The sequence below is a fragment of the Drosophila mauritiana genome, chromosome 2R, assembly GCF_004382145.1.
Source record: "Drosophila mauritiana strain mau12 chromosome 2R, ASM438214v1, whole genome shotgun sequence".
In the NCBI taxonomy this organism is placed as follows: Eukaryota; Metazoa; Arthropoda; class Insecta; order Diptera; family Drosophilidae; genus Drosophila; species Drosophila mauritiana.
The window spans coordinates 13,146,877-13,161,772 of record NC_046668.1 but is presented as its reverse complement, the minus strand read 5'-3'; the positions used below and the strand labels follow the sequence as shown (position 1 = coordinate 13,161,772).

The 14,896-nt window shown below is 43.8% G+C and overlaps 3 protein-coding genes and 1 pseudogene across 4 annotated transcripts; 2 read left to right on the top strand and 2 right to left on the bottom strand.

Moving 5' to 3' along the window:
* Window positions 1-220: 220 nt before the first annotated feature.
* Window positions 221-1,037, bottom strand: LOC117137942 (attacin-B-like). The gene is made up of 2 exons (XM_033299703.1): window positions 767-1,037; window positions 221-702 (listed from the first exon to the last, which is right to left on the bottom strand). The coding sequence occupies exons 1-2, from the start codon at window positions 1,018-1,020 to the stop codon at window positions 300-302; spliced, it is 657 nt and encodes a 218-aa protein (XP_033155594.1). The 5' UTR covers window positions 1,021-1,037; the 3' UTR covers window positions 221-299.
* A 1,110-nt stretch (window positions 1,038-2,147) lies between these two features.
* LOC117137946 (drosocin) lies at window positions 2,148-2,501 on the bottom strand. Its single transcript, XM_033299708.1, has one exon. It carries the CDS (start codon window positions 2,471-2,473, stop codon window positions 2,279-2,281), a length of 195 nt encoding a protein of 64 aa, XP_033155599.1. The 5' UTR covers window positions 2,474-2,501; the 3' UTR covers window positions 2,148-2,278.
* Window positions 2,502-3,127: 626 nt separating this feature from the next.
* LOC117137935 (major facilitator superfamily domain-containing protein 6-A) lies at window positions 3,128-8,952 on the top strand. Of its 2 annotated transcripts, none has more exons than XM_033299690.1 (5): window positions 3,128-3,269; window positions 4,281-4,702; window positions 4,766-5,420; window positions 5,640-6,842; window positions 6,958-8,952. In XM_033299690.1, exons 2-5 carry the CDS (start codon window positions 4,455-4,457, stop codon window positions 7,138-7,140), a joined length of 2,289 nt encoding a protein of 762 aa, XP_033155581.1. In that variant the 5' UTR covers window positions 3,128-3,269; window positions 4,281-4,454; the 3' UTR covers window positions 7,141-8,952. The 2 variants fall into 2 exon arrangements, with proteins under 2 accessions (XP_033155581.1, XP_033155580.1); XM_033299689.1 differs by having other exon boundaries at window positions 3,128-3,296.
* LOC117138512 lies at window positions 8,779-9,983 on the top strand (annotated as a pseudogene).
* Window positions 9,984-14,896: the final 4,913 nt, after the last annotated feature.

Here is a 14,896-nt window from a genome sequence, read left to right as displayed (position 1 = left end):
TTTTAGACTACTAGGAATGATCATTTCAAAAATTGTTCATTTAGCTCTGGAAATAAAATCTATTAAATAATCTATTAAGTAAAATCTATTGAACAATCAGATTGAAATACCCTTCATAGTTGTTTAATTGCTTAGATCAGTGTCTAATTAATTGATTGATAATAATAATTATGCTTATCATACATAACGCAGAAAGACGTGATTTGTTATTAATAAAATATAATTTTTTTATAATTTTAATATATTAATTTTTACATAATTGTCAATAAATTAGAATTACTATTATCAAATACGACGGCTTAGCCGAAATGATGGGATAGACCCAAGCCAGCGCCAAAGTCAGTCTTCTGGTTAGCGAACGGTCCGCTTGTCCACTTGCTGGCTGATCCAGTCAGATCCAAGCGGGTTGCCCGATCCGCCGAAGACCACAGGTTACCACGTCCCTCCAGGCCGAGTTGCTGACCAATTCCCGGGAAGTTGCTGTGCGTCAAGGAAGCACCATGTCCGTTGATGTGAGAGTAATCCAGACCAGCTCCATTGCGCTGGAACTCGAAACCATTGGCCAGTTTATTTTGGGAAGCAAAGACCTTGGCATCCAGATTGTGTCTGCCATTGTTGAATAGATTGGCATGGGCCTCCTGCTGGAAGACATCCTTCACACCGGGCGTGTGCGTTTTGGTCAAAGAAGCACCATGACCAGCACTGCAGGAATGAAGAGAATAGAGTTAATATACCCTATAAAAATCTCTTAGCTTAGAGAACTCACTTGTTGTAGGCCAAAGTTCCTCCAGTTGTGACTGGACCACTTTGAGTGTTTCCGGCGGCGAAAACCTGACCCACCACATTGTGGTTGGGATTGCCAATGCCCTTGGTCAGATCCAAGCGAGCATCAGCCCCACCAGCGGGATTGGAGGCTAAGGAACCTCCGAGCACCTGGCGACGGACGCGAATGGGTCCTGTCGTGGGAACCGACTCTGCGATGGCGAAAAGTGCCAAGATAAGGATGCTTGTCTTCTGCATGTTGCTGGACTGGATTGCTGGAGCTGACTGATGCCCCAAGGTGACCAAAGTTTCTGTTTTATACCTCAAGATGCGGGGAAGAACTTTTCTGGTGGTTCACATAATTCATCTGATGGCCGATCTCGGCCTGGATGCCTTATCAACGCGAAATTCCCCGCTCAGATGTGATGGTGGTTTACTTCTGCTGCTTGTGTGGCTGTGCGACTTGACCTCATCACCTCCCCTTTTTTGCGACCCATTGACGCCACTTGTTGCTGCATTGTTCCGGTTTCACCCCCGCCGCAGGACCTCTGTCAGCGTCTCCAAGTGGTTTCCTTTGTGTCTTGATTTAGGAGTTCATCCTCATCTTGCGCAGGTCGGCATTTGACAGTTATAAGGGATTCTCTATCGTATTTCTCACTTGATGTCAGGCTTTATCAATAGGTTTTTTGCGTGGAGGGATTATCCTGGTGGAGCCGGAAGGGGTTGGCGAGCGAAATAAAGAGCGACGATGAGAGCGGCAGGATTTGAGTGAAGTTTCAGCCGAATCCTAATTGAATTTTCTGCGCAGGAGCGGGCGAAAAGGATGCGAGCCGAAAGAGAGGAGAGCGGAAACTTTAACTCGCAGTGTCAACGAAAAGTTTGCACTGAAAATTATAGTCTACCAGCTAATTAGCTTATAAACCTTTTTTTTTTTTAAGTTGTTTTTAAAAACAAGGATATATATTTTTAAATGTGGTAATAATTTAATAATTATAAGCTTGTACGAATAACTTTCTTGCCTAATGTCTATTTAAAGTATTTATACATGCAATTGTATACGAACTAATCTATTATTAAGCTATTTTTTTAAGGGGGCTTGTCACTTTGTTTTTTAGGGGACAAACCCATTCATTATGATCTGCAACCATCTGGTTATTTCGCTAGAATCTAAGAGGAACGTGCTATAGAACCGGTTTGTGATTCACAGGAGTAGCGAATTTAATACGTTTAGGTTTATTTTCTCTCAAACGTGACTTTTGTGGTTTTGTTTTGAGCAAGTATATTTCTTATCTGCTCTAGAGCTCAGCAGATGCGGTACAAAAACCGCTGATAAGCGATGGGAACCCCCCAAGTTTTTTGTGCCACAATTGATTGTAGATTATTAATTGCTGTCTTTCGTGTGTTTATTATTTACTGTTTGCCGAAAGTGAAAAATTCACAATTTTTAAGAAGAAAAAATTCACAACAAATTTGATCGGATGATCATTTAAGATTTATCCGCGGGATCCACACATCTTTAGGCGGGCAGAATGGGTGGTGGCCTGATGGCGGCTTGAGCCAGGTGATCCTCGATGGCCAGTGCCTCGCGCCTCACTCGAATGGGGCGGGGATGGGAGGTGGGGCGTGGGCTGTATGGGCGAGGCTTGCCGGGAGTGGCCACAGCCATGGCAAAAACGCAGGCCAGCAGCAGGAAAACGATGGTGAACTTCATTGTGCTTGGAGTGGTGGACAAATCGAACTGATTTGATTTCAATCAGAGCACTTCGCTTTTTATAGGTGGCAACGATGCAGCAAGATTTGAATGGGTGGCACGTCTTGGCTGTGGTCGCCGGTGGTTCCCCATCTTGGGGACTTTTCTTGTTGCCTATCAACGAGTAGGCCACACCGAAGGCAAACGTGTTGAAAATTATTATTTTTTTCCAATGTGGGTTTTCGCTGCGTAGTTTACAGCACTCGGTACTTTACATTTTATGCAGCTGTTTATTTTACTAAAACTATAACTTAGAAATTTATTATTTTTTTTTAATTTAAAAATATGTATTGTTTACATCGCTAAGCTTAATAATACTTTTCGTGTTTGTAAACTGCTGAAGGAAGTGCAATTTTGAAACGAACTTTTCCCGCCAAGCTGTCACTTTCACTCTTGTCAGCTCTTTCGCACTCACCGTGACAGGGCGACACTCCCTCTCTTTCGCTCTCTTTGAAGTCCTGCCGTCCACCGCGTCAAATCTCATTAGACTGGATACACACACACACAGATACACTCACACACACACCTTAGCGTGCGACAGCGGAACGCGCTTGAGCGAGCTTTTCCGTCCGCTTTTCTGAGCGCAACATTTTCTTTTCGGGGCTCTTTTGGAAAACTCTTGGGCAGCTTGCCAAACGCTCGTATAGAGGCCAGACGCGAGGAAAACTCTGCTTATCGATTACGCACGTAACACATTTGCCCCACAGCCGAATAGTTAAATAGTTCAGCGAAGCCAGCCAGCCAAACAATATTTCTGGTGTGTAATATACCTATTGAATCAAAGGTGAATAGTGCGACAAGTTTACATAATACACAGGATACGAAATAAGGACTTGAAGGTGGCTTTCGCCCCAAGTGTCTCAACCTGTGACAATGGCCTTCAAGAAGTGTGCGAAAATTGTCTATATATAGAGTGTGATATGTACCTCGGATTTTGTGGGCACGTGTGAGCCATTAAAAGGGAAATAAATCTGCAGATTTGCAAAAGGATTTATAATTAACTAAAATAAATGAACTGTGTATGCTCTGTGCTCAAATTAGGTTGTATGAAAACCTTGCAAAAATTAGTGTATATATATTTGGTATATTATTAGATGTTACCTTACCATCTTATTATTGTTTCAAAAATCTTTAATTTTCCCAACAATATACCCCCATTTGCATTTAGCCTTTAGTGGCAACAACAAGTCTGCTCTATATACAGACAATAACCCACATATACACACACCCTCGTACCCATTTACCCACATTTCTTATGTGCCAACGGTGCGTATGTGTGTTGCCAGTAAACTCAACCAAAAAATGTAATAGAAATTACTCCGCTCAAAGCTCACAAGCAAATGCAATTCACTCAACTCGCTTGAGCTCACTCAAAAAACCCGGAGTGAATGGCAGAGCTTGTTTGTTTTGCCATTTTCAAATCTCTGTATCTTACGCTTTTATTTATAAAAGCCAAGTGGAGGGAAAATATTTAAGTGCTCACTCAAAAAAGCAAGGAAATGTCAAACGGAAGTAGTTGACATCCGGTTTTGTTTGATTTCCGGAATGTTTACTTGAACTAAGCACTGGATTATATTGCTTAGTTCGTGTTTAAAAATTATCAAAGAAATTTAATGAAAAATGCCTGTCCGTTAAAAAGGAAGTTTTTTTTCGATTCCTATGAAACACGCGATGAGAAAAAAAATATCCAAATCGCCTAACTCTGGCCTTTTGTGTAAGCCAGAACAATGAAATGGTAATGATGGATTGTGTCCTTTGTTTTATGCAGCTGCCGAATGATAATGGAGATGATAATGAGACTGTAACTGGGACACAAGAGACCAGACCGAAGGGTAGTGTCAGCCAAGAGCGGAACAGCACCAACCAGAAAGGGTAGGGTTTAGAGGAGGAGCACCCAGGACCATCCAGCAGAGACCATCCGAGTTCAAGGAACTAGCAAACAATGAATCCCTACACTGCAGGCGCCGGCGGAGGTGTCGGTGGCGGAGGAGGAGCCAATCCCTTCGGAGCACCCGCCGGAGGAGCGGGATATGGCCAGCAGGGCTATGGATACGAGCAGCAGGCAACAGGTGGCTACGACCAGGGCATGAACTACGGCATTGAGCCGCAGCAGCAGGCAGCCGGATACGGACCACCTGGAGCCAGACCACGGGTGGATGTGGAAGCCACTGGCGAGGTGGATCCCAATCTGTAAGTCAAGGGATTAAGCCCGTTACTTTCGCTTCCAACTTGTTGATTCACATTTATTCACAGGTATCCAGAGGCGAAGGACTCAACGCACAAAGTTCGCGGCCACTCGGACATCCTGGAAATGTTTTTCGGGGCGAGCACAGAACGGGAACTGATACCCGTGAAAAGCTTCTACTTTTTCTTCTACGCCGCATTTGGATCACTGTTTCCGCTGATGGGCGTGTACTTCAAGCAGATGGGCATGAATCCGGGCCAGTGTGGAATTCTAGTGGGAATGAGGCCTTTTGTGGAGTTCCTGTCGGCCCCGTTTTGGGGCTCCTATGCGGATCGTTGTCGGCAGGGCAAGCGTCTGCTCCTGGGCTCCCTGGCCTGTTGGGTACTCTTTACCATTCCGCTGAGCTTCATCCGACCGGAGGCCATCAACTGCATTGAGCGGCGCAATGCCACGGACTTTGTGCTGACCTACACACGCACGAAGCGCGACCTGTCGGCCATGTACGAGCAGGAGCACTTGGACATGGGCACTGGCACCATGCCAGCGGATGAGGCCCTGGAGGAGGCGGAGGCAGCACACAGTCGGCACAAGAGATCACTGCTGCTGCCCAGGATCGATGCGGGCATCTCACCAGTGCACATCAACTTTGTGAGCAACTACGACGACAAGTACCACAGGGACTATGTGACGCCCATCTTCAGCTCCATGGTGTACAGGACTCCGGTAAGTGGATAGGAAGGATGTGCCAGTAAAATAGGGTTCAATGGAAAGATAGGATTGATAGGATAGCTTTGCAATCCATATCTTTATTGCCATTTCAACATATACTAAGTAATTTATGTCTAATAAATCTCCTATTTAACTTAACGTCTCAGCTGCCAAGAGGATTGTATCTTTGGAATGCTTTTAAAAATACTTATACAAATTTATCTCCTCCCACAGGACATCCAAAAGGCCTTCTTCCTGCTGCTCTTGGTGATCCTCATTGGGGAGTTCTTCAGCGCTCCGGCGATTACTTTGGCCGACTCCGCCGTAATAACTTTGCTGGGCGAGGATGCGGACAAGTACGGTCACCAGCGAATGTTTGGGTCACTCGGCTGGGGAATCTCTATGTTCCTGGTGGGCATAGCCCTGGATCACTCCACCTCGTTCTCGAATCATCCCTGTGGAGCTGGCAACAAGGAGAAGAACTACAACATCTGCTTCTCCATCTTCTCGGTGCTGATGACCTGTGCGATAATCTCCGCCTCGAAGATCACCTTCAAGTACGATCCCATCGATGAGCAGTTGGCGGCACAGCAGCAGGCGCAGTTCGTGGATCCCAACAAGCGGGCGGAGGAGGAGTCGATGAACCAGTTGGCGGCCCAACTGAATCTGCCATCGCTGGCAGTTGGTAGCGGCAGTGCCGCCTCGGGTGCCTGTGCCGGTGGCGTCAGTAGCTTCCTGGCCACTGGCCATCAGCCACAGCCGCATATCGGTGCCGAGTCCAAGGTGTTTGCCCAGACGGCCAAGGAGTTGCCGGAGTGGATGACCGTGCTGACCCACTTTAAAGACCTGAAAACCGCCTCCTTCCTTTTCGTGGCCTGGTTCATGGGCTTCGGCATTGGCTTGATCTTTACCTTTCTGTTCTGGCATCTGCAGGACTATGGTGGCACTCCCACCCTGTTCGGTGTGGCCTCTGTCATCAATCATGTTTCCGAGATTTTCGCCTACTTCTTTAGCTTCCGTCTGATTACCCAAATCGGCCATGTGAAAGTGTTGTGTCTGGGCTTGATTGGCAATGTTCTGCGCTTCCTATACATTTCCTATCTGACCAATCCGTGGATGGTGCTGCCCTTCGAGCTGATGCAGGGCATCACCCATGCAGCCGTGTGGGCTGCATCCTGCTCTTACATTGCCCACAACACTCCCAAGCATCTGAGAGCCTCGGCTCAGGGTGTCCTTCAGGGCATCCATCACGGATTGGGTCGTGGCTGCGGCGCCATCATTGGCGGCATGTTCGTCACCTACTACGGTACTACTACTACCTTCCGCTGGTACGGCATCGCCTGCCTCTTCGTCCTCGGATTCTTCATCTTCGTCAACTTCTATCGCAAGGAGCAGGGCTTCATTTCGGAAATCCCAGTCACCGAGGATCCGCATCAGGTGAGTAAGGAGTAGCAAATCCAATTGGTCAAGTCTAGATTGGAAGCTATATTTATATTGTTGTGTGTAGTAATCCCTGTATCTATATAACTAATCCAATAACTCCAATTTGTAGGTGGCCGAGGAGACCTCGCATTTGGCACCCCACGGCGTTCCCAGCAATCCGATTCCACGTGCTCTGTCCAACTCGCGGCTGAACGAGATGAATCCGAATGGAGGACCATATGGCACGTACCAGACCACTGGCGGTAATCTGGACATACCCGGTGCCAATCCGCACAATCCTTTCGCTCAGTAAACGGGGACCTTGGCTACCCGGAGTCGGCATTCAGCCCATCTTCATACTCACAGTACTAAAACGAACAAAGTATAACCGCAAACATATCTTGGACATTGGCCTGCAATATGAATTGCATAACTGCATTGCTTTATTTTTGATTTGTTGGGCAGTCAACATACGATCTACACCATAGCATAGCATATACATATACACATATATATTTTATATAGGACATGCCACATAGCCAGCATAAAGATTCCGTATAAGTTGGATTGGTTCAAGTCGATGGAGTGAGGGGGGGAAATCGAAACGAATTTTCACATAGCAGCTTAGCAATATATACATGGGGCAATATATGTGTGTGTACGGATAGTTATATATATATATTGTGCCGATCTATAATATTTATAGGCCTTTTTATATCAGTTGCTTGGCGCCGGGCAATGATTGATCGATCGATCATCCCGGATTTAGTTTTCAGTTATGAGCATGCAGAGTTTGTTGCCTACTTTTGGGCGATTACCAAAGCAAATTACTCATACGCATGGGTTACCCGTTCACCCCGAAATACACATAAAGTACCTATACAATCACGGAAAAAATACTAATCAGAGATTGAAGTTATTCGACACCAGGACATGTGAATACGAGGCGTTTCAAGGCTACAGGACATCGGGAAGCAGTGGGAGCTGCTTCGTTTAGCCGCAGTTGATTATGACTTTGATGTTCACTATACTATTTCATAGTATTAATTTAGATTATCCGTTGTCTTATGGCTTTGAAACGCACCGTGTTGATTACCGAATAAGTTAGGGCAGTTTCATGTAAAGTGCAAAATTAGTAGCTCACTTTGAGTCAAATGTTTATGAAGATGATATGGGCGCAACTTAAAATAATGATCTTTGTGTTACATATTTGCAATTTTTCAAAATTGGAAGCGACACATTCAATCCCAAAATGGTCCTATGCAATAAATACCAAACTAATACGAACTATGGAATATAAATGTAGTTACATTGAAATACAAATTTAACTAAATTAAAAAATAAGCAACATAGAGACGAAAAACCTGCAAATAAAACAGAAAACTTAAACCAAAGGATAAACAAATGTTGTAACGATTGATATTATGGAAATCCGCCTCATTGCAATCAACTGTTGAATAAACTGTTTTAATTTTTACACAAATAAACTAACAAAATGACATATTTTGACATACCTAAGAAAACATATAACATAGTAATATATGATATACGTTTATATAGTATATGAAAGTTGACGCACCAAAGTGAAAAGGCAAACTAAACTGTATTTGTACCTAAAACATATTTTTTCCTGATTTCAAATAGCAAATCTTTCGCTCGATATACATATACATAAATATATATTGAATACTGTAAACATTATATTTAAATATTGTTGATAGCAAATTAAATTGGATATTTTATAGTAACGATACGCCAGTTCTTGTGTACAGCACCATATTTCTGAAGATTTTTCGGGTAGATGAACCTTAGTATTATGCATTCTGTACAACTGCACTCACAGTTATGTTTGTTGAGCCGATATTAAAAGTAATTCTCTCTATACTCGTATATATATATATGTATTGAAACAAAAAGAAGATACTCATATACGGTATACATTTATATAGAAATGTACAAGTATTATACACAATGCGCATACATATGATACAAAGGATACAATACCCAGCCCAAAAAAAAAACAGAGAAACCAAAAGATAAGTGAAGTAGACGGAAAAAGCAAGAAATCATGTAATTATGTATGTTTAATAAAACGTTTAACTACCGAGTGAAGTCTAAAGACAAAGGCACAAATTCTTTCGCCAACCATCTGTGTTTATTTTTGGTCTTTATTTAGTAACCTATATAAATCGGAGCACTCGTTCGTAACAACCACACAAAATGCGACTTGCTCTGGTACTCTTTTGTTGCCTGCTCTGCTTGACTTTTGTTCATATCCATGGAACGCAGGCATATTCACCACCAAGAGCACCACTGATCCTGCCACTTCCAGATGAGAGTCCTAGGCGTGCACCACCACCGCCCAGACCAATACCCAGACCACCGCCTCCAAGGCCAAAACCACCACCGCCAAGGCTAACGATACGACCTTTCAGACCAACACCACCGCGATTTGTTAGACCTCCTACTGCACCACCCATCAGGAGGCCAACTATTCCACCACCCAAGCCCACCAGAAGACGTCCCATAACAAGGCAACCAACCAGAAGGATCCCAAAACCACCAGTTACCCGAAGACCCACCGCCAGGCCAACTAGGCCACCGGCAGTGCGAACCACTCGAAAATTTCTGATCTGGTCACGGGCACCAACCAGATTACTACCAACTAGGCCAAATATAAGGCCCACTCTGTGGACCAGGCCGCCAGTGCGTCCTCCATTGCCAACGGTGCGTCCAACGCGCTCAAGAGTTGGTCCCACTCTATGGACAAGACCTCCCATTAGAGTCACAGTACGACCCACACCAAGACACCCAATCAGACCTACTATTAGGCCCACAATTCGAGCCACTCTATGGACACGACCTCCGGTAAGACCTTCAAACCCCACAAGGTCTCCAGTTAGAGCAACAAAACCCACTTTATGGACCCGACCTCAAGTTAGAACTACGAGACGACTGACTTTCATTTTCAACGATCCCACAAGAGAACCTCCTACACCAGGACCAATTCCCATCACCAGAGCTCCACATCCGGATATAACTCGATCCACAAGACGAGTGATTTTTATATTTCCCAGGGACACCACCTCTATAACTCGACGTCCTAATTGGACTGTACATCCAACAGGACGAACGAGAACTACATTAATAGCTTAAATCCTATAAGTAAGCTGGTATAATATATAGTAACTGAATACATATATGATCTTTAAGCATTCTCTGCAAGCACGCGATGTTAAATATTATATAACTGAGAAGTCAGCTAATGACCTTAACTATCAAGTAGAGGAGCAGATGGATAGGCTAATTAAATATTTTGAGTAGCTGGATTGTGGGCTTTCGGATATCCTATCTTTATAAAAAAATAAAATATATATATTTATAAAGATAAATATCTTTATATCAAATCGGAATCTGTATATTCAAAATCCAATTGAACCTAAATACACATACGAATGTAAGATTTATGACTGTTTCTCTATAAAGATAATTGCATATATAGTTTAAAGTTGGATAAACTGAACGGCGACTGTCTACGTACGTCCTAGCTATGTTTAAACCCAATCTAATACGGGGCTTTAAGCACAGCAAGTTTGGCGGACTCCGTTCGTAACGACCCCATCCCCATGACAAATATCCCTGAAGTGCCGACATGCCCGGCACAAGTCCAGGGAAACTGGAGCGAGGAGAAAAGTAGCTGTGGCATACCGGAAGCGCTTCAAGTTTGCCGAGCTCATTCGTCTCTGCGATTTGTTGGCATTTCAACGGACTGACGTGCTGGCTGCTCGTGGGCGGCACGAGGGGCGTGGCGGGTGGCTGGGCGGTGGGCGTGGTGCAGTGCCTGCTCATGCAATGATAAATGAAGTTTTAGTGGCTTTTGACCCATTTAATAAATTGTTAAAGTTGAAGAATGCGCAAGAATATTGTAAACTTGTTGGCCACCATTTCTTTGCCTCTGCCTTTTTTTTCTCATTTGCTTATTTTTATTTGTATTTGTATTTAAGTTTTATTTCATTTTTATTTTTATTCCCATTTAGTTGCTGCTGGCGCATTCTGAATTAGGGTTAATTTAAAAGTTGCCCATTGCAACACTGACCCATGGTGAGTGAAGTTGTTGCCATGTTGCAAACTTTGCCGCTCACTTTTCATGCCCCACTTCAGAAGTTTCGTTGAAATTTAAATAATTCTGTTAAATTGCATAACGTGCCCAGCTGTCCAGTGCTCTCTCGTCCGGGGAACTTTGGACTTGCTGCTTATTAAGTTAGTGGCGACGACAGTTTTCAGTTAACGTGATTATGTGCCATTAAAAAATTGTATATTATCCACGGGCCACAAAGGAGTGCAGCAAAAACTTGACTCAAATATCCATGACAATAAATAAGGAAAAGCAAGGACGCGGGGGGGAATTCGAGCGGGGGCGAATCCTCTCCAGCCTTAATAAGCAGCATAAAAAGTCCTGGCAAGGCTCTATTAGAGCCAGGACTAAGCAGCTCGGTCTGTCCTGTCCTGTATCCCTCCAAAAAGCGAAAAAAAGAAGGGAAAAAGCGTAGAAAATAAAGTATGCGCTGGCAACTCTTCCTCGTGGAATCCTTTGCTCCGCTTCTTGTCAAATATATATTCTCAGCTATATAAACAATTTTCTTTTATGCCAGAATAACAAGCAACAAGAATGGATTTTGCATAAGAAAGCCCCGGACTGAAGTTGAAGTACGATGGCATAGCGAAAATCCTTGCAGGGAAGCTGCTCCACAAAAGTCGGGCCAAATGCAATCCGAGCTTTGTATTCCCATGAACAATTGGACTGGCAGGCTTGGCTTTTGATTGGGGGATCAGTGGGGACGCTGCGGGGATTCCGCTCCCCACCGCTCCGGGCGGCTTCAAAAAGTGGATATCAATGCGTGGGCATGCATCCAATACAATGCTGGTTTTTTGGTGACCTTTGGTGACCGAAATCTATCGCCTGATCCCTGCCACTTCAATTCCAAGTGCATTGATAAATTCTATAGCTTGCTAGCCAATGGGTGGTATATTTACACTAAGTAGTCATTGAAAGTTACTTAAACTCAATCTTTCAAACAGTATTGTTAATATGGGTTAACCAGTGTTATATAGAAAAGTATGAATTAATTTTGGTGTGCTAATTGACATTAATTTGGTTTTTAGATTTATTACTTAGATTTTATTTGTGCTGTTATTTTATTACAAAATGTGAAATTTCTATTACCACAATTACCAAACCTTTTCAAAAAGAATAAATATAGAAAATCCCCTGCGAAATTATCATCTTAAAAGTTTTCACGATTTTACATTTTCTACTATGGCTTATGTTCAAGGCAACATTTGCAAGAGGACCGCATGGATGAAGCCGAGGGAAAACTCCCACTCACATCCCCTAAAGGGGTGAAGAAGGGTGGGGGGAAAGTGGGAAACCCGGAGCAGAAAGCAATGTCGACGACATTCAGCCGCAAGAAGTTGTCGCCGGGCGGAAAATGGGGGAAAAGCTTGTGGGGTGCTGGGCAAAAAGTGCTGAGCATAAATAAGACATTTGCGTGTGTAAGCAGCAACAACACGCAAAACAACAACGATGGCTTAAAATAACTCCAAAAACGCAACATTGAAATGTGGCTAAGAAGGAAGGAGGCAGCCGAGGAAGCCAAAGCAGCCAAAGAAGCTGCTGACTCCAGTTTCAGGATCTGCAATAATTTTCAAACTGCTCTCGCCCGGAGTAACTCGAAAGTTGCAAAAAGTAAATGTAATGCAAAATGCAAAGTCATCGCTCGCCGTTGTCCTCGAGTGGCTGTAAGGCCATCCTTCTTTTTCACCCAATCCCACTAACCTTCTTCCCCAATCATCTAAACCCCGACTATTCAGTGCACAGAGAAAAAAAGTGTTGCTAAATCTATTTAGAAACGCTTCATTCTTGTTAATAAAATATCTATAAAAAAGTGGTAAGAATCATATAAATCATATTATTGTTAAGATAATTCCTACACAGATAGTATTCTTATTTTTTACCTTTTTTTTACAGCCATTTTTCCCAGTGTAATTTGTCTGCAATTGTTGCGATTTTTCCTGCAGTGTGAAACCAATTGTTGTGATTTTTTTTCTGCCCCAACTCGTGCACATGCATTTATTTAAATTCCTTTGTCCTCGTGTCTAGGAGTCCTCCGCCCACCCGCTCATTTCGCCAATGTATTCATTGTCTGTGAAATTGTTGTGTGTTTCCATGCCGTCGCATAATGTCTCTCTTTGCTCCCCACGTGCACCTCATTCCTACTTGAGTCCTTTTCGCAACCCTTTGGGGAGGTGCAATCCTTGTTGCGAGTGCAGTTTGCGGTTTTTAACTTGTGACAGTTTTAAGTGGCTGCCGTTTGTCTCCGTGGCTGGATTCATTCACATGCACATAAGCAGGATGCCCATTCACATACGTGGGCGCTCCGAGATTTAGCCAAATTGTAATGCTCCTTATTCGCCGCTTATGCATAAATCGTTGGCCATAACGATGCTAAGTAAGCAGCTCCATTTCCCCAGCCAGGATAAGCGCCATTTGAGCCTGATTAAATAAATCCGTATTCACAGAACGATTTGCGAAGTTAACTTTGAAACTTTTATGTTTTTTTTATAGAAATACCAACTTAAAGCAGAGAGAAATTATGGCATAGTTGTACTTTCCATAATGGGTTCTAGTTATGCAACCTAATTTGGGGAAAACACGAATCCTGCTTATTAATGAGCTTTTATGTTCATTTATAATTTAGATTCTTAAGTAAGCCTTAAATTACACTAAAAATGTTCAAAACTTATGAACCTTACTTCTCTCAAAGTGTCTTCCGCTTCCCTGCCCATTTGGCTTTCGATCTGGACTTTCCAGCATCAGACCCAGCCGGATTCACCTGCATTTGCCTAGTTGGTTAAAGCCTTAACTCAGCGAGAGGAGAATCCTTGCCAGCCCATTGTCAATACGCGCCCTTTTGCTCCCACATGCCCTGCCACGCCCCGTCATTTGAAGCGCCCCTAAGAACGCACTTAGCTGTTGGCAGCATCATAATCCATAGCATAGTTTCCCGACGCTGTCAACAACCTTTGGCCTTTGTTGCTGCTCGTCCTGAGTCCTGCGCCCAGAACAAAAGGAAAACAATTTTCATGCGTGCATGGCAAAAATCAAAAGAAAGGCACAGGCCAAGCACACACACACGCAGCAAACATAACCGGGACCAACAATGCCTATTTCAGTGAGATAAGAAAGGAGAAATGGCACGGCAGCATCCGCATCAGCAGCCCTTCAAAGCAATTTCCAAGTGGCCCTGTTCTACGGTTCCAACATTCGTACGTAGGTACCACCACAAATTCGAGGAACGCCGGAAAAGGTGAGCGTGGCAGTCGAGGAACAGGACCAAAAAACCGGCGACTCACTTCAATCATCGCTTAAGTGCCTGCACAGAGATTTTCCGACCTTGCCCGATTGCCAATACCCTTTGAAATAGCCAACTTGGATGCCGTGCTTCTTGAGGAATTTTTAATAATTTCTTACCAATTCCGAATGCTAAACATAATTTGAATGTATCTCAATTTAGCTATTTACCATCAGTATGGGCAGGAATTTGAGTTGTTTCTTGTTTTCCAGATTATATAGAACTTAAGTGTATATGTCCAGTATCAGAAGACTAACTTTAAAGATAGTAAAACGAACCTGGGTAAAGGGTACCGCCTAATCGACTTTAGCCAGGCCCAAAAATCATTAGCCTTCGGTTGTTGTTTGCTTGTTGTCAGGAGCAGATAGGATCACGGTTTTGCGGCGGGTCGAGCCAACGGTTTTTTGATGGTCCCGCCAGGGACATGGCTTACACAGAAATTACGTATACGCAGCGCAAGACGTATTAGCCATCACATTTGCGAACATACTCGGCACAGGCGAGAAGTGTTTTTGGCTACCAAAGGGAAGGGGGCGGGGGTCGAAATCGTGGGCAATTGGGCGGGGTCGAGGCAATTAACGGATGCAAAAGCAACTGGCAATTTCTAGGAGCTCGTTAAGCGTTTAAGCAAAAATGCCAATAGCAGGCTAATTAGTA

Bases quoted from the DNA above. Each gene is read 5' to 3' on its own strand.
- LOC117137942 (XM_033299703.1), bottom strand. From the start codon at position 1,020: ATGCAGAAGACAAGCATCCTTATCTTGGCACTTTTCGCCATCGCAGAG. The intron at 703-766 runs GTGAGTTCTCTA...TCATTCCTGCAG, and splicing joins GGAACTTTGGCCTACAACAA to TGCTGGTCATGGTGCTTCTT.
- LOC117137946 (XM_033299708.1), bottom strand. From the start codon at position 2,473: ATGAAGTTCACCATCGTTTTCCTGCTGCTGGCCTGCGTTTTTGCCATG.
- LOC117137935 (XM_033299690.1), top strand. From the start codon at position 4,455: ATGAATCCCTACACTGCAGGCGCCGGCGGAGGTGTCGGTGGCGGAGGA. The intron at 4,703-4,765 runs GTAAGTCAAGGG...ATTTATTCACAG, and splicing joins GGCGAGGTGGATCCCAATCT to GTATCCAGAGGCGAAGGACT. The intron at 6,843-6,957 runs GTGAGTAAGGAG...TCCAATTTGTAG, and splicing joins TCACCGAGGATCCGCATCAG to GTGGCCGAGGAGACCTCGCA.